This window comes from Perognathus longimembris, chromosome 9 (genome assembly GCF_023159225.1).
Source record: "Perognathus longimembris pacificus isolate PPM17 chromosome 9, ASM2315922v1, whole genome shotgun sequence".
NCBI lineage: Eukaryota > Metazoa > Chordata > Mammalia > Rodentia > Heteromyidae > Perognathus > Perognathus longimembris.
In genome coordinates this window covers 54,851,812-54,877,717 of record NC_063169.1, presented here as the reverse complement: position 1 = coordinate 54,877,717, position 25,906 = coordinate 54,851,812, and the positions used below count along the sequence as shown (strand labels likewise).

Here is a 25,906-nt window from a genome sequence, read left to right as displayed (position 1 = left end):
GTAACACCATATCCCAAATGGATCTGACAGATCTATACAGAATCTTCCACCCTAAAGAGACCCAATACACCTTCTTCTCAGCAGCCCATGGATCATACTCCAAAATAGACCATGTCATAGCTCACACAAAGAACCTCAGCAAATACAAAAGTATTGACGTCATCCCATGTATTATATCTGACCACAGTGGAATAAAGGTAACCCTCAACAACAACGGTTACCACAGAGGCTATACACATTCTTGGAGGCTAAACCCCACACTGTTATCTAACACTTGGGCCACAGACCAAATTAAAGATGAAATTAATGAATTCATAAGCCACAATGACAATGAAAATACATCACAAAGAAACCTATGGGATACAGCTAAGGCAGTACCGAGGGGCAAGATCATTGCCCTCAGCACTCACATTAAAAGAAAGGAAGCAGAGCAGGTAAATAACCTCACGATGAAACTAAAACAACTGGAGAAACAAGAAATGATCGAACCTAAAATGACTAGGAGGAGAGAGATCACAAAGATTAAAGAAGAGATAAATCTGATTGAAAATAGAAAGACCATTCAACAAGTAAATAAGACTAAAAGCTGGTTCTTTGAGAAAATAAATAAAATAGACAGACCTCTTGCAAGACTTACAAAAAAAAGAAGAGAAGAGACTCATATACGTAAAATCAGGGACTCCACCGGAAAAATTACAACAAATACACGCGATATTCAAACAATCCTAAGGAACTATTTCCAAAACCTCTATGCACTAAAAAACAATAATTTTACAGAAATGGATCAATTTTTAGAGAAGCATAAACTCCCAAAACTGAACCAAGAAGAAATAAATCAACTAAATAAACCAATAACTTACAGCGAGATACAGGGGGTAATCAAGAGCCTCCTAACAAAGAAAAGCCCAGGCCCAGATGGCTTCACCAATGAATTCTATAAAACCTTTAGTGAGGAGCTAATACCAGTACTCCTCAAACTCTTCTGCGAAATAGAAACAGAGGGAGAAATCCCAAACTCATTCTATGAAGCTAATATTATACTCATCCCCAAACCAGGCAAAGACCCCCCCCCCCAAAAAAAAGAACTACAGACCAATATCACTAATGAACACAGACGCAAAGCTCCTCAATAAAATATTAGCTAACAGGATCCAGAAACTGATCAAGAAAATTATACATCATGACCAAGTAGGCTTCATCCCACAGTCACAAGGATGGTTCAACATCCGTAAATCAATCAATGTAATCCACCACATCAACAGAACTAAAATCAAGAATCACATTGTTATCTCAAAAAGCCTTTGACAAAATACAACATCCATACTTATTAAAAGCTCTGGAGAGAACAGGAATAGATGGAACATTCCTCAAAACAATAAAAGCCATATACAACAGACCAACTGCTAACATCGTATTAAATGGGGAGAAACTAAAATCATTCCCCCTAAACTCAGGAACAAGACAAGGATGCCCACTCTCCCCACTTCTTTTCAACATAGTGCTGGAATCCCTAGCCATAGCAATAAGGCAAGAGGAGGACATCAAAGGGATCCACATCGGCAAGGAAGAAATCAAGTTATCCCTATTCGCAGATGACATGATATTATATCTGAAAGACCCAAAAAACTCAGTCCCCAAACTCCTACACATAATAAACCATTTTGGAAAAGTAGCAGGATACAAAATCAATCCACAAAAGTCAGCAGCTTTTCTGTTCACCAGCAATGTACAAGCAGAAAAGGAAATTATGGAAACAATTCCATTTACAGTAGCCAAAAAATAAATAAATAAATAAATAAAGTATCTAGGGATCAACCTAACCAAGGACATGATGGACCTATTTAATGAGAACTATAAAAATCTAATAAGGGAAATCAAAGAAGACACAAGGAGATGGAAAGACCTCCCATGCTCATGGGTAGGCAGAATCAATATAGTGAAAATGGCCATATTGCCCAAATTGTTATACAATTTCAATGCAATCCCCGTCAAAATCCCAGCTACATTCTTTACTGAAATAGAGAAAGCAACCCATAAATTCATATGGAACAGCAAAAGACCTAGAATAGCCAAAGCAATTCTAGGGGAAAAAGCAGTGCAGGAGGTATCACAATACCAGACTTCAATCTCTACTATAGAGCCATCATAACAAAAACAGCCTGGTATTGATATAAAAACAGACCTGAAGACCAATGGATTAGAATTGAAGATCCAGAAATAAAACCGCACTCTTAAAGTCAGCTGATATTCAACAAAGGAGCTAAAGACATACAATGGAATAAACAGAGCCTCTTCAACTACTGGTGCTGGGAGAACTGGGCAGCCATATGCAGAAAACTCAAAGTAGACCCAAGCCTATCACCATGCACCAAGATCAACTCAAAATGGATCAAGGACCTCAACACCAGACCTGAATCCTTGAAACTACTGAAGGACACAGTAGGAAAGGCGCTAGAACTTATAGGCACAGGAAGGAACTTCCTGAATACAGTCACAGGGGCACAACAGATAGGGGAGAGACACAACAAATGGGACCACTACAAAATAAAAAGTTTCTGCACAGCTAAGGACATAGCCACCAAACTAGAAAGACAGCCAACCATATGGGAAAGGATCTTTACCAACACAGCAACAGACAAAGGCCTAATATCTGTCATCTACAGAGAACTAAAAAAACTAAGCCCCTCCAAGCCCAGTAAACCAATTAGGAAATGGGCAAAGGAGCTAAAGAGAGACTTCACAAGAGAAGAGATAAAAATGGCAAAGAAACATATGAGGAAATGTTCAACATCCCTAGCAATAAAGGAAATGCAAATAAAAACAAGCCTGAGATACCACCTCACTCCAGTTAGAATGGCCTATACTCTGAACTCAGGCAACAACAAATGCTGGAAGGGGTGTGGGGAAAGAGGAACCCTTCTCCATTGTTGGTGGGAATGCAAATTAGTACAACCACTTTGGAGAACAGTATGGAGGTTTCTCAAAAAGCTCAACATACGGGCTGGGGATATAGCCTAGTGGCAAGAGTGCCTGCCTCGGATACACGAGGCCCTAGGTTCGATTCCCCAGCACCACATATACAGAAAACGGCCAGAAGCGGCGCTGTGGCTCAAGTGGCAGAGTGCTAGCCTTGAGTGGGAAGAAGCCAGGGACAGTGCTCAGGCCCTGAGTCCAAGGCCCAGGACTGGCCAAAAAAAAAAAAAAAAAAAGCTCAACATAGACCTACCCTATGACCCAGCCATACCCCTCCTAGGCATCTATCCTGAGCAACAGGTCCCAAGATATCAAAAAGACATTTGTACTTCCATGTTTATCGCTGCACAATTCACAATAGCCAAAATATGGGACCAACCCAGATGCCCCTCCACAGATCAATGGATCCAAAAAATATGGTACCTATACACAATGGAATACTACATAGCGATTAGAAATGGTGAAATATTGGTATTCGCAGGGAAATGGTCAGAACTTGAACAAATAATGTTGAGTGAGACAAGCCTAGACAGAAAACAAAGGGGCATGATCTCCTTGATATATGACTGTTAAGGAGGGGGGAGGGGGAGACAGTAGAGACCAGGTCTGCGAAACCAAAAACTTCTTGTCAAATGGTATATCCCACAGGATTGGGGCAGTGACCCTACATTATGTAATTAAAACCAAAATCTACTCAACATATAAAGGTCAAAAATAGACCTCTCAGTGGATCACAGTAGCTCAAAAGCTATGTATGTACGTTCATATAAGACTATTGTTGACATATTGTCTACTGTCAACATTACATTTAAAGCCCTAGGCGAATTTTCTTTGGCGTAGGCCACGTGGCTACTGTATATGTTCTTGGTACACTGTGTATTGTATAAATGTCTACCTGACTTAGGGAAGGGAAAAACAGGGTGTAAGATATCACAAGAAATGTACTATGTACATGTAGTATGTAACTGTACCCCTGTGCACAACACCTTGTCAAAAATTTTTGTTTAATTAATAAATAAAAAAAAAAATTTTTAAGCCAGTCCTGGCCCTTGGACTCAGGGCCTGAGCACTGTCCCTGGCTTCTTTTTGCTCAAGGCAGCACTCTGCCACTTGAGTCACAGCGCCACTTCTGGCCATTTTCTGTATATGTGGTGCTGGGGAATCGAACCCAGGGCTTCAAGTATACGAGGCAAGCGCTCTTGCCACTAGGCCATATCCCCAGCCTTAATTAATAAATAAATTTTAAAAAAGAAATAGGTGTCAAAAATGTCCTCATGGGCTGGGAATGTGGTTTAGCGGTAGAGTGCTTGCCTAGCATGCACGAAGTCCAGGGATTGATTCCTCAGTACCACATAAACAGTAAAAGCCAGAAGTGGCGCTGTGGCTCAAGAGGCACAGTGCTAGCCTTGAGCAAAAAGAAGCCAGGGACAGTGCTCAGACCCTGAGTTCATGGCCCAGGACTTGCCAAAAAATAAAAACCCAAAAACACAAACCAGAGATGTACTAATGGAGTGTTAAGATGCCTTGAATGGCTTGTTTAATTTCCTAATCAACAGTACCAGACTACATGTACTTCCATTTGAACAATAACTATAGTTTTTGTATATTTGTATATATTTTTTGTATATTTTTGTAGTTTTGTATATTTTTGTTGTTATTATAAAGGTGATGTCTTCAGAAAGTTTTATTTTTTGCACTTATATATTTGGATTCAATAAACTGCAATATTATATATAAAAAACCCCAATTCACTGAAGAAAATAGAGCCTATCTTTTTACAAATAGGTTCCACATATACACTGATAATGTGGCATCTCTCAGTCTTCAACCCTTCTCTAAGATAAAAAACATCTAAAAGTTTTAACCTGCTTCTACCTGAATACTTCACAGAAACTCAACATGCGTCACTATCCAAAGGATAACCCATTACTTTTCTCTCTCTGCTATAATCTGAATAGCTGTGTCCCCACGGCATAAAAAATGTTAGGTGGGAAATATCAGCGATAAACAATGCATGCATTTCTAAGTAACGTTTCATTTTGAGTAGTGTGATGACATTTCACAGGGTCCTGCTCCATTCCTCCTAAATGAAGCATAAAAGCAACTCAATAGTTCTTGAAATACATTAGACTTCAAAGAAGGAGATTGCCTTCATATCCAAAATACACCTTACAGTTAATAAGGCCTGGGGGAGGCATTCTTTCTTAGGAGCTGAGTTATCACAGGCAGAAGGCTAGCAACAGGACACTGATGAGAAGAGTTTTAAGGACAATTACTGATGATAACGAATATTTTAATGTTGAAAAGCCCACATAAAACAATGACTGATTGCAAATAGATCGCTATAATACAGAGATATATTATATGTATAATTATTGTTTCACAATCCAGTCCATGGATATAATAAAAAAAACATTTACCCCAGACAATCTCAGGCCATCCAGAAAAGCACTCCACTTACCCAGTCCCTTGACAAATTTCATAAGGCACATGATGTAGCTGGTGGCTGCATTCGCAAACACCTGGATGTTGTCGGTATTGAGAAAAGCTTCAAACACATCGAACACCGGAGCTTGGCCTTTTCCTGAGGGAGAAAGATCACAGAATTCTGAAGCCACCCATGCTCCCAGTACCTTCCAGGGGGCCCCAGAAAAAGATCAGCGGGCCTTTGGACCAGACAGCTGGCTTGGCTGTGGTACTGTCCTGCTGAGCGCCACCTGGAGGCGGCAGGGAGCGGCTGCAGGAAAGCTGTGCTGAAAGTTGAGTGCAGAACAGAGAGGAATGCTGGAGCCAAGTGGGGCTGTGCAAGGTGTAAAGTGCTTAGAGCACCGAAAGCAATCTACATACTCGGTGCCACCACCACCAAAATTCCAGTGACATTCATCACAAAAGTTCAAATGGATGCACGCAAGACCTTGGGTAGCCAAACAATCCTGAGCAAAATAGAACAACAGTGGAGGCTTGAGAGTACCTGACTTCAAACGCTTCTATGGAGCCACAGTCACAAAAACAGTACAGTACTGGCACAGAAAAAGACACACAGGCCCATGAAATAGAAAACACAGAAATAAGTCTACACCATTATAGCCAGCTAGTTTTTTTTGACAAAGGTCTTGGAAGCATACATGGGAGAAAGCATAGCCTCTTCACAAATAACAGATATCCACATGTAGAAGAATGAAACTAGATCCTTATCCCTTACCCTACACTGAGATCAATTCAAAGAGGATCAAAGACCTTAATGTAAGACCTGAATCTGCTACAGATGATATAAGCATAGCAGTAACTTCCTGACTAGAACTCTAACAGCTCAGTAAATACGAGTGAAGATTGACAAATGGAATCACAGCAAATGGAAGAGTTTCCACACAGAAAACAGTCACTGCGCTGAAGAGACAGCCTATAGAATGAGAGATCTATTGCATTTATGTATGACTATGGTATAAGGTAAGTCACAAAGCTGTTAGACAGGGGAGGGAGCAGGGCCAGGAAAAGAGAGAGCAACAGAGGAGATACGATGACTAGGGTATCAGATCTCCAAATGTGAAATACCATGGGGAAAAAAACCCTCCTTTGTACAATGAATATACACTTAAAATGAGTAACAGTAATGCCAAACAGGTTCTGATGGGGTAGCAACAGTGGGAGGGGGAGGGAGAGGGAGAGTGGGAAGGAGAATAAGTAGGGTCAAAGCATTGCATATACACGTTTGAAATGGACATGTGGAACCATTTGCAATTGTTCTAAGAAGCAGGAGGAGGAAAGATGAGGAAGAGAGATGGGGGGACAGAGCTGATTCAAGGTACTTTATAAGCACGAATGGAAACATTACAATGATCTTTCCTTTTACAAATCATCTGCTAACAAAAAAGAATGGAGTTTCTATAGCAGGACTCATCCTACCATTCTTACCCATGGAGTAGTCACCAACCAGGTATTCCTTCATCTCAGCCTTGTTCCCGCTGTGCACTGTTTCCAGGGCACTGAACAATGTCCGCCACCCAGACTGGATCTGCGTGGAACACACCTCAACCAGCTCCCCGATGGATGTGACGACCTGGCCGGGCAGAGGGGGGGCACTGAACACAAGCGAGAGAACTTCCCAGTCGCTGCCCTATTTCCGAGTTAATTTTAGTGAAAGAGCAAAACTAGAATCCAGTCCTTCTAGCCAGACATCACTCATTTGCATTCCATTAATAACTACTGTGGCTGAGCCACACTTCACATACTTATTCATTTGTAGCTTGTTTGCTGGGCTTCCTTCTCTTTATTGTCTTTTGATTATTGAGAGGTTAGTTTTCTGTTATTCTCTCTGACAACATCCCAGATCCACCAATCATGAACGAGATGATCCTAAGCCAAACTGTTTGGTCACTATGTCATGATGTCAGATGACTGGGGAAGTGACAGATACAAAGCTCAGAGGACATTGCTGCCACCACCTGCACAGGAGGCCTGCTGGCCCCTGTGCCACACTGACTGACCTGGTCTTGGACATCTTCATCACACAGCTCCAGCTGCATAATACGCTCAAATGGTCGGAAGAGGGCTTCGTTAAAGTGGAAGTGGGGTGGCTCATTCCAGTCGGTAAGGACCTCTGTCAAGATGTCATGGATGAAGGACACAGCCTTCTGAGACACGTGTCTTTCCTTGTGGCAGGCGGCCTGCCCCATGCAAGAGAGAAGGGAACAGCACAGGATATGAGACAAGAAGAGCGTTGTTCTGAAGGATTTCCCAGCCACTTCTCACTTGGAGGTGGAGGCAGCACTGCCATTTCGGGCAGACATTTTAGGGAGTCACAGTGCACCAATGAGCTGTATTTAAAAAATTGTATTAAGTAAAACTGACCAATTGATCAGATACAACTTCAACTTTAATGTTTCCAGAAAAAAAATTCTAGTAAATCCTTTTTCTGCAACATGATCATTTTCTTGGATGGTACAGAACACAGACTATAATAAAAACACCAGAATTGAAGTCTAGAATTCCTCCTAGTCTTATCTTTGGCCATTCCTCAAACATAGAAAGAGCAGGCATGTCATTTGTCCCTTAGAGAGCAGGACCAGGTGCATCAAGAGTCTCATTGGTTTATACCCTCACTAGTCCCCTCCCACACTGACTATGACCTTAGAAACTTGCTTTGGTCAGTGGCACAAGAACTCTTGCTCTTGCTCTTGCTCTTGTGCCACTGGCCAAAGCAAGTCTTAAGTGGAGAGTTTAGTAGTCGCTGTGCTATGGAGTATGCCTTCTTGCTTTCTTGGGAATCCTAAGGAAGCATGTGAATGAGCAGAAATGAGTCGGCTAGAGACAGTCTACAGGAAAGACTAGAGACAGAGAAATCTTTGTCCAGCCTTCCCAGTGAAAGTCATCATGAACCAGACAGAATTCCCCGGATTAGACCTACCCAGCTGAGCCTTCTTCAGATTTCTGACCCACAGAATTTTAAGCTAGGCACATGGTTGTTGTTGGACGCCACTAGGTTTTTGGTTTATTATGGTGTGATATATAACTAATATGCTCTTTCCTACTAGATTAATATTTTCTATTACTTGACCCCCATTTGAATAGTCTTCAGTTACTGGATTAACTTCCAAAGATACTTAATTATATATGGTTACCAGATAAATGCTCAAAGGCTATTCAAAATAGTTATCGCCTCAAAACAGAGTGATAATTTCCCTTGTAGCGTTAAAGGCACCATCACAATGCATGGAAGTGCTCAGATGTATAATTGCGATAGGATTTATCCCAATGTGTTTTCCTTTGGGAGAATGGGAAGTATAAGTGTGAATTTTGTTGGGAAAAAACAGGACCTATGGTTTTCTTAATGAAAGGACACCAGCCCAAGTAATTTACTAGCAATGCGAGAGTGGCAGGAATGAGAGATGCTGCTATGTTTACATGGAAAAGGGATGATGATGGGAACCCTCTGTGTGTCTTTTAGTCAGGTTGATAGCAGATCAAAGAACTGCCTGTGCAAGGTAGCTAAGCCACGGAACTGGGAAGAAAGCACGTCCTAGGGAAACCAGGTTAGTGCGGCCCTTTGGGTGGTTCTTCAGATGCATAATCAGAGAACCAGGATGTTCTCAGAGACCAGGCCAAGGCGGAGTTACTGTCCCGTGGCCATGGCGCTCTATCCACGTACTACACGGACTGTGGTCCTGTGCTACACTTGCCTGGTCTCCCCCTGCCCCCAGCTCACCTCCACCAGATGGGGGGCCACCAGGCTCCAGCAGCGCATCACGTGCAGCAGGGGCCGTGTTTTGCTCCGCACGATCCTAAGCATGGCATCTCCCAGGCGGAACAGGTGGAGAGCACTTTTTCGGTCCTGGGTGGACTTAACTTCTCCTACAAGAAGACAAGGCCCTAAGTGCCAGAAAGCCAAACTCCCAAGAACAGTCTGATTTATTCAAGCACAAAGAGGTTAAAGATTCATGTGTTCTTCTTAGACCAGTTTGGTGTGGGTTAACCAAAGGAGAGGGTAAAGAACGCCTCCACTCAGCAAGGGCAGACAGAGACTCTGCCCTTCGCCCTCATGTCCTGAGTTCCTGGATGTGACAGTGTGAACAATTCTCAGTGAGAAAGAAGGAATTGAACAGCAGTTAAGGATGGATCAGAGATTTCCCTCCCAATCCCAGTGATCTCATCTATAAAGCTGAGTTAGTCCTATTGCTAAAAGTTGCTTTGAGGATTAAGTAGGTGTAATAAATAGGACACATCAAGCCTTTAGCCTAAGGCCTTTCCACTATTACAGTTACTGGGGCCACCATCCTTGACAAGCAACAGTGCTCTACTCAGGAGCTTGCTCGCTAACCTGCTCAGCCCTGTTCCATATTCTCCTTGCCTCCCTTGGCTTTCTGCTACTATTTTTTTTTTTTTACAGTGGCCACCTTAGTCCCCCCACTTCTGTCTTGCTCATGCTCTGTTGTTCCTTCTATATGTTCTACAGGATGTCAAGGTGCCTTTCTTAGTCACGCCATGCCAAATACACTTCCCCCAAATGATAATATTCATCACAGACATTAGTGAATATTTACTCTGTGTCAGATATTGTATTGGTTCTTTATGTCTTCAATCACTTCCAGTTTTATTTCCTCCCTAGTCCTAGGGCTTGAACTCAGGGTCTCATGCTTGCAAAGCTTGCTCATTCATAGCAGAAACTCTACCATGAAGCCATGCCACCAGCCCTGTGTTTTCTTTTTGTCAGTTGTGGGGCTTGAGTTCAGGGCCTGGGAGCTGACCCTGAGCCTCCTTGTGCTCAAGACTAGAGCTCTACCACTTGGGCCCCAGCACCACTTCTGGTATTTGAGTGGAAAATTGGAGGTAAGAGTCTCATGGGGACTTTTCTGCCTGGGCTGACTTTGAACCATGATCCTCAGATCTCAGCCTCCTGAGTAGTTAGGATTACAGGTGTGAACCAGTGCCTACATTCAGCCCTGCATTTTGCTGATTAATTGGAGACACAGACTTGCAGATATTTCTGTCTGGGGTGGCTTGAAATCTTGATCCTCTGAATCTCAGCCTCCTGAGTAGTTAGGATTACAGGTGTGAGCTACTAATGAACTACAGGTGTGAGCTACTAGTCATCCAACTGCCCATTTTCAATTAGTATTTAAAGCAAGCTTAAGAAGTCATATTATTATTGCCATTTTATAAAATAGAACATGAAATGCCTGAAAGAAGGGATTACTTAACTTAGACAATATAGCTACTAAGCTTGGAAGGCCTCATTTTCAGTGTGTGTGTGTGTGTTTGTACTAGGACCTGAACTCAAGGCCTGAATGTTGTCCCTTAGTTTTCTCTCTCAAGGCTGACACTCTACTACTTTAGCCACAGTTTTGGATTTTTGATGGTTAATTGGAGATAAGAGTCTCACAGACTTTCCTACCTGGGCTGGCTTCAAACCTAGATCCTCAGATCTCAGCCTTGTGAGTAGCTAGGATTACAGGAGTGAGACACTGGTGCCTGGCTCTTAACTCCTTTCAACTCCCTTCCTTCTGGGTTTGCTCCTTGCCCCTCCCTGCTCACAGACTCTTAGCGAGTCTCTTAAGACCTCCATTTTCTCCAAGGCAAAAGTCTTGACTGTCACCCCTGGGCTTGGCGATGCTCTAGAAGTTTGGTGTTTGGGAGGTTGGCTTCCTACAGCTATGGTGTGAAAGTTCATTACAAACTAGTGGGCTGGTAACTGGGGTTTACAAACTCTGATCTGTGGCAAGCATCAAAAGGCCAACTATGGAGCCTCATTTGCTGAGATGGAAGGCACCTGCCACCCACCACGGTGCATCCCCAGGTGAGGCACATGTGTGCCACCTGCCACCCACTGGAGGCCAGGGGTCATTTGTTACATCTCTACCTTCTCAAGAGAGCACCTTCTCTTCCCCGGGTCTCATGGGTGAGGACAGTGATACCAAGTCATCATCTATGCGATGAGCCCCGAGAGCAGATGGCTAAGAGTAGGAAAAGGCATCTTAATCCTTCCATTGTCCTCTCCCACTGTCCCCGCTCTAGAATCCATGGTTGCTCATGTAGACTGGCTGGACTGAGGTTATCAGGGGTTTGTGATATGCACAAGAATCCCTGCCCTTCATGAAACACTCCTTGTGCTCTAAAAAGGAGCCACAGTGTCTGCTTCCTGAGCACAATCCTCAGCAGAATGGCTCTGCCCTGCTCCGATGGTAACACCGCAGCCCTGGCAGCCATAGACACAGTGCCTGAAATGGGAAGACCTTGAGCTTCGCCAGTGTGACTGTGTGAACGGAGCAGGGTCACCGGTGTTCAAGCATGTTGCGGACTCTCAGAGACCCAAGCGTTTCCTTGCTCCCTTCCCAGCCCAGTTTCTCCAAAGGGAGGAACTACCTGGCATGGCCAGGGAGTAGTCAACCGTATCTGTGACAGAATGGAAAAGCTGGGACTGTGATGCTTTCTTCAGCTGATACAGGAAATTTCCCAAAGCCATGAGGTTCAACTTGTCTGTAGCGTCTTCGAAGAGCCTGGGGGCAGACAGACAAGATTTGTTATCTGTCAACTATTTAACAAGGTCTTTAGGGCAGAATGACCATTGATGGGATTGTTGTGAATACTGAGTAAATACTGCAGACAAATGTAGGGCATTGTATGGATTACTGCCACGCACAAGTCTGCATCAATTATGAGTTCAGTCCAAAGAGCACAAAACAAGATTTTTAAGAAAATCTTTGCATCTTTCAGGTTTGCACCATTGCAGCTCAGTGATGGTAGGCACTCCTTAGGTGTTTGGCAAGATGGTGGTAGATGGTAAGGCACTCAGTTTTTGAGTCATCGAGGTTCAATTCTCAGAATGAACTGCAATTTCATAAGATACACACACACACACACACACACACACATAAAGAAAAACCCCATAAATTAAGACTGGGTGTAATGAGCTCATGTTGAGAAGGGAAGGGAGTTGGCGCCATGTGTGATACAGAGCACTTAAGTATCAATCACCAGACCACTTTGGGGAGGGGGGAGGCTGCTGATTTTCCTTGTTATCAGGTCTCAATCGGTAATACAGACTCTCAAGTGTGGGATTTTGTAAACAGTCCCTCTTTCTTAGGTGTTGCTAAGTACAGTATCTGCCAAGTCAGCATTACTTTTTAAAATGATACTATTTCACCAAGGAAACCAGGACCCTGGGGGCTGAAGGTGCCCCAGGGTGTTGTAAGGAAGCACGCTGCCTTGAGGAAGATGGCCTGCCTCAGTCCTGGAAGACTTCACCATTAGAAAATAGTCCACTGAAAGGCAGAGATGTGCGGGTAGGGAAAGCTATGCCCCCAAAAAGATCAGAAGAAAGGCAGCAGTGGTACTCCCCAGATACTATGTAGAACATGAACTATACAACATGTGGGTGGGAGTGGGAGGGAGAAACTGGGAAAAAGCAAGGGCAGGGGTGACACTGTCCAAAAAAAAAAAAAAAAAAGAATTGTACTCATTGCCTGACTTATGTAACTGTCACCCCTCTGTATATCACCTTTATAATAACAATAAAAAATAAGAAGTGGTACGTGTGTGTGTTGTATTCTGGGGTTTGAACTCAGGGCCTAAACACTGTCCGTTAGCTTTTTCATTCACAGCTAGCATTCTACCACTTGAGCCACAGCTCCACTTCCGGCCATTTGCTGGGTAATTGGAGATATGAACCATTGGTGCCCAGCTAGAAGTGTTAAATGACTAACACATCAGGTGGCCCCAGGGCTTATTCTGTGACCGGACAGACAGACATAGTAGGCAATAGTTGGTGAATGCATTTTGGGGGCTCTGGGCTGGGACACACACCTGTCAGCCTGGGTGGAGAGACTGAGCACCACCTTGGCAGCGCTGCTCCCAGTCATAAGGCTGCCACTGCGGAAGTCTGAGGCCCGGCCCCGGCTGCCTTCCCGGATGAGTTCTTGAATGGAGAGGGGCTGGACTACTGGGACTGGGCTCAGGGAGGGTCCCTGCTCCAGGCTCTGCTCCTGAGATGAGTCCTCACACTTGAAATCCACAAGAAGTCCAGAGCCCCCAGCTGCTTTCTGGGGCTGGCTGATGGTCAGAGGCGGCTGCGAGGTGCTGTCACTAAAGTGGGTGTGCTCCAACGTGCCCACATACTCACACACCCTAGAAAGAGTCGCAGAGAAGCAGCTGTCATGCGTGGAGGCTTAGCCTGACTGGCTCCATCCACCCCACATTTTCCTTTCCTCTTCACATGGGCTACCCCCTCCCCCTGCCATTTTCTCACTAGATCCATTTATATACAAGTCATTTCTTCTTCAGTCTTGAGATGGGTGAGGACTCCTCAGGGCCTCTTAGCTCTCACCATATGAAGGGGAAAAGATGGCATTGGAGCCCTGCTCACCCTCTTCCATCTTCCCCAGCTTACTACGGTGATTGGACATGGGCGATTGGAGCTAGAACCTCCCATGGAGTCTCTTACCCTCTGTATTGAGCACTGGTGTGGAGTGAGAAGGTTTTCCTTACTGTGGGATCCCAGAAGGAACAAGATCATGAGGGACAGGCCTTCCAGCCATGATAGGGTCCAGCCTGGCCACATTCAGCCTCACTGCCTGCTCATAGTTCCACAGAGTTCATGTTGGGTTGTGCTTGGGGCCTAGGAGCAGTCCCCTAACATGGCAGATAGAAGGCACAGATGTGGTGCAACTCCCAACCTCCGAAGTGTCTGTTCCCAGTTGAACTCGGGGCTAGGATGATTCATAAGAGGCCCCTCACCCCAGAGCAATCCAGTTACAGACTCAGTGCATGCTGGGTCATCCACTTTGGTATTCTATAGTCAGGGAATTTTTTTTTTCTATGATAGTACTGAGGGTTTCAACTCAGGATCTTGTGCTTGTTAGGCAGGTGCTTTATCATTGGAGTCATGTCCTCAATCCTTTTTGCTTTTATTTTTCAGATAGTATCTTGTGCTTTTTACCCGAGCTGGCTGTGGACTATAATTCTTCTATCTATACCTTCCCTGAGGCTGGAGTGAATCACCACATTTGGTTTGTTTATTGAGATGGAATCGCAGTAACTTCTCTCCCCCACCACCAGATTGGCCTTGAAGCATGATTCTCCCAATCTCTGCCTCCTGAGTAGCTAGGATTATAGGAATCAACCATTTATAATATGCCCAACTTCTTACAATATGAGAAATTTTTGATCCTGTATGTATTACTCAGATACCACCTAAGCTTTTTCTCTTTTTTTCCCTTATAAGACTAATGAAGAACTGCCATTTTCCAGCCTCTTATCACAACCCATTTTATTCTAGGCTGATTCATCCTGGTCCTTTCCAGGGCTCCTTTCAAGTTGGTTGGTTTTCAACCCTTGCACATTCATAGCTGTCTTTGCTTTGGTGATATCAAACTGAACGCAGATCTGGTGGGGGCTCTGGGCTCTCTCTCTCTTTTCCTGTCCATGGCTGATCTGTCTAAAATGACTTGGTGTGAGACCTGGGTTCGTGCTGCACAGGATAGGGTACAGCCAGGCACCTGCATCCAGCCTGTCCTGAGCAGGGCTCCACTCCTGCACAGCCAGACAAGCTTCCTGTCTAGTCACGATTTGTGAGGCCCTGCAGCTATGGCTGTCTTCCCCCTCCAGGTGCCGTGCTATGCAGGTGACGGGGAGCTTCCTGTCCCTTTCCTTAGAGCCAAATGCTCTGGCTGCTCTGTTGTATGCACATACTATTCTGTTTTTAACTTTTCTCTGCTTAGTTAAAGTAGTCATTTTCAACCAGGTAACTTCATTTAACCATGCATGCTATCCCCAATCCTTCTTTAAATAAAGAGAGACAAGGATGTGCATTGTAGCCATGGTAAGCGGCTGACACATGACCAGTTCTTAGACTTAACTTACACGGTCTTCATCCACCACTAAAGAAATCAGTTTTTCTACCTTGGTGTGACACCTGCATCTCTCAGGACAATGCATTCCGAATGCATGCATTCTGTAGGCCCCAATTTCCTTTCTCTTTAGAGCCCTCACTTGAATGTACTCACACAGCCAACGCTTACAATCTGTTCCACACTGGAGCCTGCCCTCTCCATCACCCCAGGTTCCCCCGGCTTCCCCAGGCAGGTGGGTGGGTGCCGCGGGGAGGGGGGCGGTTCACATCATGCACCTGAACACGTGTGGCCAGCAGTCCGGGTTATGGCTTCCCATCTCCAGGCCTACGCTGAGGATGGCGTCCATGCACAGGACGTGGGCCGTGTGCAACCACACCCCCGGCACCTTCCCCATCTGCTCCAGTTTCTGCTCCACTTTTAGTTTCACTGTGTCAGAGAGACATTTATTAAAATAACATCGGCCGAGGGAGACAGAAAGGGAGAGAGACAGGATGCAAAGGAAGGGATGCGTTGGCATGCAAGGGCAAAAGTGAGACACCAGATTTCATGGTAGCAAGCGCCTCTTTGGCAGGGCCCCATGGTTCATCATGCAAATCGTGCAGAAGACAGGCCCCCACACGCCATGGGGACCCCAGCTCTAGGGCTGTGAAGTTGAGGGCGTCCTGTGCTGATAGGCATGGTTGGCTCCTCCTGGCCTCCCACAGGCTCTGGGGCAGACACAGCGTCATGTGCTGACTCCAGCTAAGCGATCAGTGCTCTCCCCTGAGCGCTCAAATCAAGAACACGGAGGGATTCCTGACAGTCTGCAAGTTTCCCTTGAGATTGCTTAATGTTAGTGTTTGGTTTTATTTTGTTTTGGGTGCTGGTACTGGGGCTTGGATTCAGGACTTGGGTGCTATCCCTTCACTTTTTCATTTCAGGTTGGTACTTTACCACGTTAGCCCCACCTCCACTTCCAGATTTTGGGTGGTTAACAGAAGAAAAGAGCCTCATGGACTTTACTGCCTAGGCTGGCTTTCAACTGTGATCCTCACAGCTCAGCCTTCTAAGTCGCTAAGATTATAGGTGTAAGCCACCAGCGCTCAGCTTAACCTTATGTTTTATAAGGACAATCATTCTAAAATTGTGTGTACATTCTGAGTACCAGGGAACTTCTTTATAACTGAAAAATACCACACTTTTAACTCACTCTGTTAGTTTATACTTATATTTGTGAGCTACAAATAATATATTTTCATCACCATCATTATTATTATGCATGACTGAGAAAGAATATCAATCATGCAAAAATGCCAAGACAGAGCCAAATGACAGAGTCCCTTTTGAATAAAGGTTTTCAATCACTGGACCTGTCTGGAAAACTGAACAATATCCTAAAACAGAAAATAATACAAGCTAACTTCAAAGGACTCCAAATTATTTTCGTACTGTAAGAGCAACCTTTGCTTTGTGAATATATTTGTTTGCATTAGAATATTTTGGCTTTATGTAATTTTTTTGGGGGGTGGTGGTCAGTCATGGAGCTTGAACTCTGGGCCTGGGCGCTGTCCCTGAGCTCTTCAGCCCAAGGCTAACACTCTACCACCTGAGCCACAGCGCCACTTCCTGTTTTTCTGAGTGGTTTATTGGAGATAAGAGTCTCAAAGACTTTTCTGCCAGGGCTGGCTTTGAACCATGATTCTCAGATCTCAGCTTCCTAAGTAGCTAGGATTACAGGCATGAGCCACCAGTGCCAGGCTTGTAGTTTATTTTTTAACAAGTGCAAATGTAAGATTTTTGTGGGGGAGAAGGGAGGGAGAAGAATAGAATCTTATGTAGCCCAGGCTGACCTTGAACTCAAGATTCTGCTGCCTCAGTCTCCAGAGTGCTGGGATGACAGTGTATAACCACCACACCTGGCTAAATGTAAGGATTTTTGTGTAGTCAATAGTTGTACAATACTTAAGCAAATTGTGATTCTCTTTCTTTCACTTAGCCCCAAGGATCTGTAAGAATGATTCTGCTTTCCAGTGGGTTTCTAAATGTAATTCAAGTTTGAGAACCATTGACCCAAATAGTTTTTCTCAGCTAAAATTGTACAACTACTTTGGGGACTGGACATTTTATATACCTGATGATAGTGTGACTAAATTCAGGCCAAACTTGCATTTACCTTGTGTGTTGCCTGCCTTCTGTCCTCCATTGCTGTTTGGAAGGCTGCCCTCTTCCCTGATGACAATCAGGCCACTGCCTAACTGGTTAAAAGATCAACTCTGAGTTCACGGAGCGCAGACTGTTGCCTGATGAGAGCAACCTCTTCCTGAGTCCCTTCCCTAGATTCTCTGTTTGACTTTCCCTTCAGAACACTGCGCAGTCTGCCTTCTGTCTTCTCCACTCTAACCTGAGAGGCCTTTATATACACACCTTCAGGAAGCCACAGAGCCAGGCGAAGCCCCAGGTGTGAACAGCCCAGTAAGGTGAGCCCCAGCTCTCCTGTTAGTAGCCACTCAGACTTTCCTCTTCACCAGGGAATCTCTCTTCTGGAGGAGGGCATCTCTTCTCTGTAAACTCTTCACCTAAAACAGACCTGAGTCTGCAGCCCATGGGACTCATGCCTAGTGGCAGATGTCAACTATGTCACACACAGGATGGGGACCTGTGCCAGCTGGCATGGCAGGCGTGCACACATGCCATGCAAAGCATCAGGTGGATTCTGCCCCTTCCACTGTTACCTTGGGTGATGGCATCACTGGTTTCTTGCCCCTCCCGTTCTTCTTTTTCTTCCTGGACACAGGAGGCAGCCGCCATCTGGGCAAGGGCTGATGCGCAGTTAGCAGCAACTCCTTTAGAGGACACAAATGGCTCTCATTAACCATGTTGGTTCTCTAGCCATTTGCCAGCAGAAGCAACCGGCTTCATTCCCAGCGACTTTGGCAGGGACAGGTGGCACTGGCCCCTTACCTAGTGCACAGCTCAGCCTCGCTGCTTTCCGCAGCCCATCTAGGCTCATGCAGATGGTGTCTCGCTCCTTCTGGTTTTGCTCTTTGACACCTTCGGCTCCCAGGATGAAGGCCAGCCCCTTGGAGCTCCCCGCCATGCGGCCAGTCAAGGGAGTGGACAGGGTATCAATCAGGTTCTTCCAGCAGCCAACCAGGATGTAGCGAGCAAATGCCACCCCTAGAACAGGAAGGGGTGTGGCTAGTTTCCCAGAGACACACACTACAGAGTTGCATGCAATGCTAGGACAGGAAATAGAATTTGATGTCTAGGATTGGATCAGGCACCTATCAACAGAAGAAGGCTGACATATCAGCTCTGCAGAAAGTGCTCAGCATCTTCCTTGTCTACCAAGACAAAATTGTCACTCATTTCTGCTACCATACTAGAACTGGATTGCTCATAACACAGGTGATGTATGCACATCCATAACTCAAGACTCAAGCGCGACCATACCTGCCACCGTGGAGTCCTCCAATCTCCTGCTCTGGGTGAAAGGAGACTCCGTGGATGCTGAGGCCATCAGCTGGCCACCGATCGCACTGCTCTCTAAGCCATCGATATCTGTCAAGTGAAAAAGCACCGTCAGTGGATCGCACCTGTAATCCTAGCTACCCAGGTGTCTGAGGTCTAGAGGACTGAAACCAGCTGAGCAGAAAAGTCTGTTTCAACAAAGAGGCTTCAACTCCCACTAACCAGCATAAAGTCAGACTGAGGCTCAAGTCCAGGCCCGGGGGTATACACTTAGAATCCCAGCACTCAGGAAGCTAAGGCAGGAACATCATAAGTTTAAGGCCAGCCTGGTGAGGGAGGATGTAACAAACAGTACAAGAAATGTATCCAATGCTTAACGTATGAAACTGTAACTTCTCTGTACATCACTTTGACAATAAATAAGAAAAAAAAAAAAGGCCAGCCTGGGCACCAGGGCAAAAGCATGAATAAAAGAAAAGAAACAAGAAAACAAAACTCTGCCATCAATGTTGTTAGAAAATCTGTTCATTTAAAATCTTTTTTTTTTTAGCCAGGCATCAGTGACTCACACCTAGTTAGTCAGGAGGCTGAGATTGTGGTTTGAAGCCAGCCTGGGTAGGAAAGTCTTATCTCCAATTAAATCACAGATAAAGCCAGAAATGGCACTGTGGCTCAAGTGGTACAGTGCTAACCTTGAGCAAAAGTTGCTCAGGGACAGTGCCCACACCCAGTGTTCAAGCCTCAGGACCAGCAAAAAATTTAAAAAAATAAAAAAAACCATTTTTTTCTAGTTTAAAAGTGTATTTTTATATTATATTTAAGTAGTTGTACAAAGGAGTTGCCATTTAACAAAGCAGTTTATAAGCACAACATATCTTAATCAATGTTACCCCTTTCAAAATATCTTGATCTTTAGAAAGTCTTTATTGAAAACCATGTTAATCTAACATGTCCTTTTCCCTCCCTCCCTACTTCCTCTCCCCCTCCCTCCCTCCTTTCTTTCTTTTTTTCTCTTTCTTTCCTTCTTCCTCTCTCCTCCTCCTCCCTTGGGGCCCCCCCCCCCATTTTTTGTGAGACAGGGTTATCATTTTGTAGCTAAGGCTGGACCTGAACTGCCCATGTAGCCCAATCTGGCATCAAACTTTGAATTCTCCTACTTCAGCCTCTCAAGTGCTGGGTGTGAGCTACCAAGCTTGGTTTACAATAGATTCGTGCTTTCAGAGCATATCAGAGTTCAGACCATTGTCTTCAATCAAATAACCATTTACTCTAATTGCCAAGTACAATAACACATTGATACTAATACCTTGTAAATTTCAAAGGGTTTTCACCTAACCTTTGTTGTTGTTGTTGATGATAAGGACTGTCTCAACAACTCAAAGCTGGCTGACAGGGCTAGTACTGTTTTTCCCACTTCACAGAGGAGAAAAACAATCACTTCAAGTAAGTAAATTGCTCAAGGCCATGAGGCCAGTCAGGAAAGAATTACCTTGTTTACATTTCTGTCGGAACAAACCATCCCTTGTGGACAAAATGAGCTAAACAAAAGATTCCTTGTTGCTGGCAGGAAGGGATGGATGGATGGAAGAGGCTGGGCTGCAACTCTGTGGGACTGGCCCACTCACCCCATTCACTGAGAACCAGTTTTCTTGGTATAAAGGAAATGATAGTGGCTTGAAATGTGTATGATGTAACCAATTTAGGGGTACCCAGTGCGAGGAGGTGATGGGAAGGGTAGGTGGGTGGAGTCTGTTCTGAGTTTAGAATGGCACCCTTGCTCCATTAGGGTGAGACTTGTACCCATGGTGTTTAAAATTGCTCAGACGCATCTTTTATTCTTATAAATACTTCAAGAGGCCTGGAGACTTCTGGGCAACACAGAAGAAAAATAAAAGGGTAGAAATCTCAATGGCTGCTGCAGCGGGAACTGAGCAGTAAGGTCAAATGGTGTAACAGTCTTCAGGAGGAATTGCCGTTTGTGACAGTGTGTCTTGTGTGCTCAACAAAGAGCTGATGAATGCAAGCAGTGCAAAGTTTGTTTAACATGAACGTCCCATAACCATTTCACAGAACACTGTGGGCTGGGCTGGGGAGTGGTCCTGGTGAGTTCATGGTCAGGCTCCTGTTACTGCTTCTCCTTGTGTGTCGTGGAAAGACCAGCCCAAATTGCCAACCTCCCAGTAAGTGCTGCTTAGATTCCCTTGTCACTTCATGTCTGGAATTTGCTTTAAAGATTTGCAATACCACCCTCGGTCACACTCTGGGGAAGCACTGGTCCATTTTTCTGTCATTAATTTAAAGTTAAGTAGTGTTCCTATGCATGCAGCCACTGAGCCTTATAGGTCCATTACAAAAGACCTGGTGGATTAATGGTGATGGCCAGTGATGATGGTTTCTGTGATTTGCCCATTGCTCAATTTGCATCTACAGAATGACTCCTGTCACTAAGTTTCAGGTAAGAGATTCACAGAGATAACATCCGGCAGAAATAATTGTATTTGGAAAATAAAAAAATTAAAGCTGGGATCATATTTTAAAAATTGAAGACTTAAAGCTGAGAGCAAGTTTAAGAGCCTCATACAGATTCCAAGGCTCTTGTGAGCGCTGCCGTCTCTCCTGAGGGGAGTTTGTGAAAACAGAGGGGAACCATGTGGATGGGGGAAGTCAATGCTCCTCGCGCAGAGGAACAACTGATTTTTTTCAAATGCATGCAAATGCTATCATGATTAATGGAAGACTTGGGACACATTGCTTCCATTGTTCTGGAAGCAAAACTCCAAATGCCAGCTAACACCCAGGACTCCAGCCCCTGGGAACAGACCTTACTCTATATCTGCCTCACCTCAAAGTCCTCAACATTGAGTTCTACCTGTTATTAGGGCACTCTGTCACTTTTGTTCTAGGCCATTTAACACACCCTTTGGCTGCCTCTCTTCTGGACTGCCCTGCCTCTGCCCATTGCTGTCTCTGCCTGGCCCAGAGCTGCTGAGCTGTGTGAAGATGTTAGACACTACAAGGAGGGTGAGGGGCTTCTGAGGCAAGTCCTACCTGCTGGAGCCACGAGGACAATTCAGATCAGAGACCAAGCTGGGATCTCACAGCAAGTTCAGGACCAGCCTAGAGATCTGTTTTGCAAAGGCTCTCATGAGTAGATTAGGCTTTGAGCACTTTCTAAACTTGAACTGCCATTTTGGCTAAGCCATGCAAACACAAGAGAATCTGCTTTTGCCAACATAAAATAAGAGACATCAAAACTGTTCCACAGTAGTTCTGCATATTGTTTTCCTGTACTCTCATGCGAAAATTCTTTCTTTTTTCTTTTGGTGGGACTGGGGTTTCAAACTCAGTCTTGCCAGGCAAGCGCTCTACCTCGGAGTCATCCTCCAGTACTTTTTTGTTCTGGCAATTTTTGACACAGACTTTTGTGCACCTGGACTGTGATCTTCCTATTTTTCACTTCATGCCGTAGCCAGATGACGGGCATGTACCGTCATGTCCAGCTTCTTCCCATCAAGATGAAGTCTCATGGAGTTCTCTGCCTGGGCTAGCCTGGAACTGTGATCCTCCCAATCTCAGCCTCCCCTGTGGCAAGGAGGACAGGCATATGCAACCATGCCCAGCTATTAGTGGAGAAGGAGTCCCATGAATTTTTATTTTTGCTTGAGCTGGCTTTGTACCACACTTTTCATCTCACCTTTTCAAGTAGCTGGGATTATAGTTGTGAGCCGCCAGTGCCTGGCACCTGTGCAACTTCTAGTAATTAAACAGGATATTAAAAAAAATACACCTCTGGGGCTGGGGATATGGCCTAGTGGCAAGAGTGCTTGCCTTGTATACATGAAGCCCTCGGTTCAATTCCCCAGCACCACATATACAGAAAATGGCCAGAAGTGGCGCTGTGGCTCAAGTGGCAGAGTGCTAGCCTTGAGCAAAAAGAAGCTCAGGCCCTGAGTCCAAGCCCCAGGACTGGCCAAAAAACAAACAAACAAAAAAAACCCTCTGGACTCTGGAGACAAGGATGCTGAGTGGGCAAGTAACTGGCATTATCGTACATTCTAGAACTGCTGGGAAGGGAAGGGAGGACCTCTCATATGAACCGGAGGTGGGAATGAGGCCAAGTTTGAAATCAATTGGTTTCACAGTACTGGCAACCCCCAGGAGCCCTTGAACAATAGACAGCCTCTATTAGCAAGTGAGAGCTTTCAGGAATATTCCCAGGCCTCCTGCCCAGGCCTACACAGCCTCAGAGAGGCCACAGTGAGTCTCCACAGATAAAGGTGCTGACAAAGGTGTAAAATCAGTTCCTCCATAACAGCCCGCAGGCTCACGGCTTCCCTGGAACTAACAGCAAATGCCCAGGGAGCTTTGTGAGTGTTAAGTCAATGCTTGCTCAGAACCCTGTGGCTTCTCTGAAAGGAGCCGTGAAGACACAGCCTTGGAGGAAGCCACTGACCGGTCAGCATGGTGATGAGGGGCAGGCTGTTGTCCTCCGGGCTGCTCCAGTAGCCGGCCTCGCCCAGCATGTTTCTGTCCAGCACCTGGTGGTACAGCTCCTCAATCCAGGCCTGAGAGAAGACCACAAGCACTCCATAGCTCTGCATCTGCTTCATGAACTCTTTCTGCAGAGAGAGAGAGAGAGAGAGAGAGAGAGAGAGAGAGAGAGAGAGAGAGAGAGAGAGAGAGAGAGATTGAAAGCATAGCAGTGGAGGATGACATGCAAATGACCAGTTCTTCCCACCAAACCCCTCCTCACTGAACTGGGGTTGGCGGTAGTAAGAGGGGAGATGCTGAATGAAGCAGAAGGATTAGGAATGGAGCCTTTTATACCTTGTTCTTGGTGGGTGAGAAGCTTAGAAACATCACAGCTACCTTTGTATGATGCTTCCTCTTCTCACTCCCCCCAACAGCAGCAGAGATGGAATGTGCTCCCTAAAGGACCATACCCCAAGAAAGACTTGTGAGGTCATCCCTTACCCTTGGGAATTCATAGTTTATTAAGCAAACAAAGGACTGTTGATTCCCTTCTCCAGGCCTACACACAGACCCCAGCAGACATGAGGGAAGGCTTGCTCAGCCAAGGGATCCACCATGGAACAACCAGCATCAACCTCACCCCATGACTCACAGGGGGGCACCACCTCTGTCTGCCCTCCAGAGCCGCCCAGGCGTGATCCCGCAGAGCAGGTGGCACAGAGCACATGGCAATCGTCCCCTCAGGGAACCGATGCTTGCTCCCACGGCCAGCAGTAGCCCACACTCACCATCATGCCCGGTGCCAGAGTGGGTCTCTTCCTGTAGTAGTCACCGTGTAAGAGCTTCAGGTTGAGGAGCAGGGCGCAGTGCGCAGCCGTGTAGAGGCTGTCTGCATTCATCAGCATCTGGAAGCTCACGCTGCTGCTCCCATCAAAGCCAGGCGAGTGCATCATGCCTAGGAGAGGCAACCAAGACGCCCATGGGGCTGCCAACTGGCTTGGCATTGGGAGAACCACCAACTGGAGATCAGTTGATCTTAGCAATGGAAACTGCACTGTGTGGGCACAGCAACTGCATCTGCCGATACAGCGCTGGAGAAGCACGTGACCTCTGCAGCAGACCTGCGCGCCTGCCGGAATCTCCACCCCAGACCCTGGTAAAAACCAGTCAAGTCCTCCAGCACCTTCTCTTGCTACAAATAGGGAGAATTATGGACTTTGTTCTGTTCTTTGCTCAAACGTTCCTATAATCTCCCAAGGTAATACAACAAAATCTGACCTCATGTTCTTTCTCTCATTCTCCCCTCACAGACCTCGTACCTGCTTCCTGTTCTCACCACATCCTCATAGATCTACTCATGGCTTGTGTCCTTCTTTTCTTCCTTCTCCTCCTCCTCCTCCTCCTCCTCCTCCTCCTCCTCCTCCTCCTCCTCCTCCTCCTCCTCCTCCTCCTCCTCCTCCTCCTCCTTTCCTTTCCCCTCCACCCTTCTCCTTCTCCTTCTTCATTGTCATATTATAGTACTAGGGATGGAACCTCAAGCATATTAGATAAGAGTTCTCCAATTTGACCCATGCCTCAAATTGTCTGTCCTTCCTTCCTTCCTTCCTTCCTTCCTTCCTTCCTTCCTTCCTTCCTTCCTTCCTTCCTCCCCCCTCCCTCCCACCCTCCCTCCCTCCCTTTTTTCCTTACTTCCTTCTGTCATCCATCCATCTGTCCATTCACCATTCATTCATTGTGCTGGTACTGGGCTTGAACTTAGGATCTCATACTCTTACTTGGCTTTTTCACTCAAAGCTGATGCTTTACCATTGAGTCATGACTCCAGTTTCAGCCTTTTGCTGGTTAGTTGTATTTATCTTTCTGAGCACTGGGATTCTCAGATCTCAGCCTCCTGAGTAGATAGGATCATAAGAGCCCTGCAACCAACCTATTCTACATCATTTCATTTGATCCTGCCCAAACTTCTTATATCAGCAAGGGAAGGGCCATGAAAATGTTCAGTGATCTGCCCAAGATTATATACTTAGATATCGCAAAGGTCTTGGGCCCAAATTCCATGCTTTCTGCACAATGTCACACTGCACTAGCTTCTAATTTAAAAGATTTCCACTGTCCCATGACCCCTCTGACAGACATTACTTTTTTGTGCATCCATCTGATTGGCTTCACTGTAATAAAGGAGCCATGGCCTTTCATGCCTGTGTGTTTGCCAGGTTTCTGTAAGAGACTTTGTCCTGTCTCTCTATAATTAAGATATCCCTTCCTGTCAGGAGCAAGACGATGAATCACCTGCTTGACCAGTGCCCAGTGAAAGACTGGATGCAATAAGTGTGAAAGGCCTCCATTTCTTTTTAAATCAACATCAAACACTTGATTTAAATTATTTCATAATACTGTGGAGTATAAAGAGATAAAAAAAAATACTCATGCTTCTGCTAAGGCTCACTGCTGCCCTTGCCAGGAAGATGTCGGATCTGTGTATGGAAATAGAGTTGTAAAGAAGAGAAGACACATATCACTGCAACATGATGCTTGCTAACACATCCTACACATTTCTTGATTATGAGCACTAACACAATGGCCTCATCCTTCTGACTGTGCACAGAACACAGCATGTTACACTGCAAATCTACAGAATTATTGCATGGGTATGTTGCAATCTACAGAGT

The 25,906-nt window shown here is 45.3% G+C and overlaps 1 protein-coding gene across 1 annotated transcript in view; it reads right to left on the bottom strand.

Moving 5' to 3' along the window:
• Positions 1 to 25,906, bottom strand: part of Arfgef3 (ARFGEF family member 3) — a 122,300-nt gene that overhangs the window by 21,693 nt on the left and 74,701 nt on the right. The window contains 12 exon segments of the mRNA XM_048354174.1: positions 5,435 to 5,557; positions 6,886 to 7,030; positions 7,458 to 7,637; positions 9,176 to 9,321; positions 11,830 to 11,963; positions 13,270 to 13,590; positions 15,590 to 15,740; positions 18,026 to 18,136; positions 18,255 to 18,470; positions 18,747 to 18,854; positions 23,218 to 23,383; positions 24,026 to 24,192. Of these exon segments, the coding sequence (XP_048210131.1) occupies positions 5,435 to 5,557; positions 6,886 to 7,030; positions 7,458 to 7,637; positions 9,176 to 9,321; positions 11,830 to 11,963; positions 13,270 to 13,590; positions 15,590 to 15,740; positions 18,026 to 18,136; positions 18,255 to 18,470; positions 18,747 to 18,854; positions 23,218 to 23,383; positions 24,026 to 24,192 (1,968 nt within the window).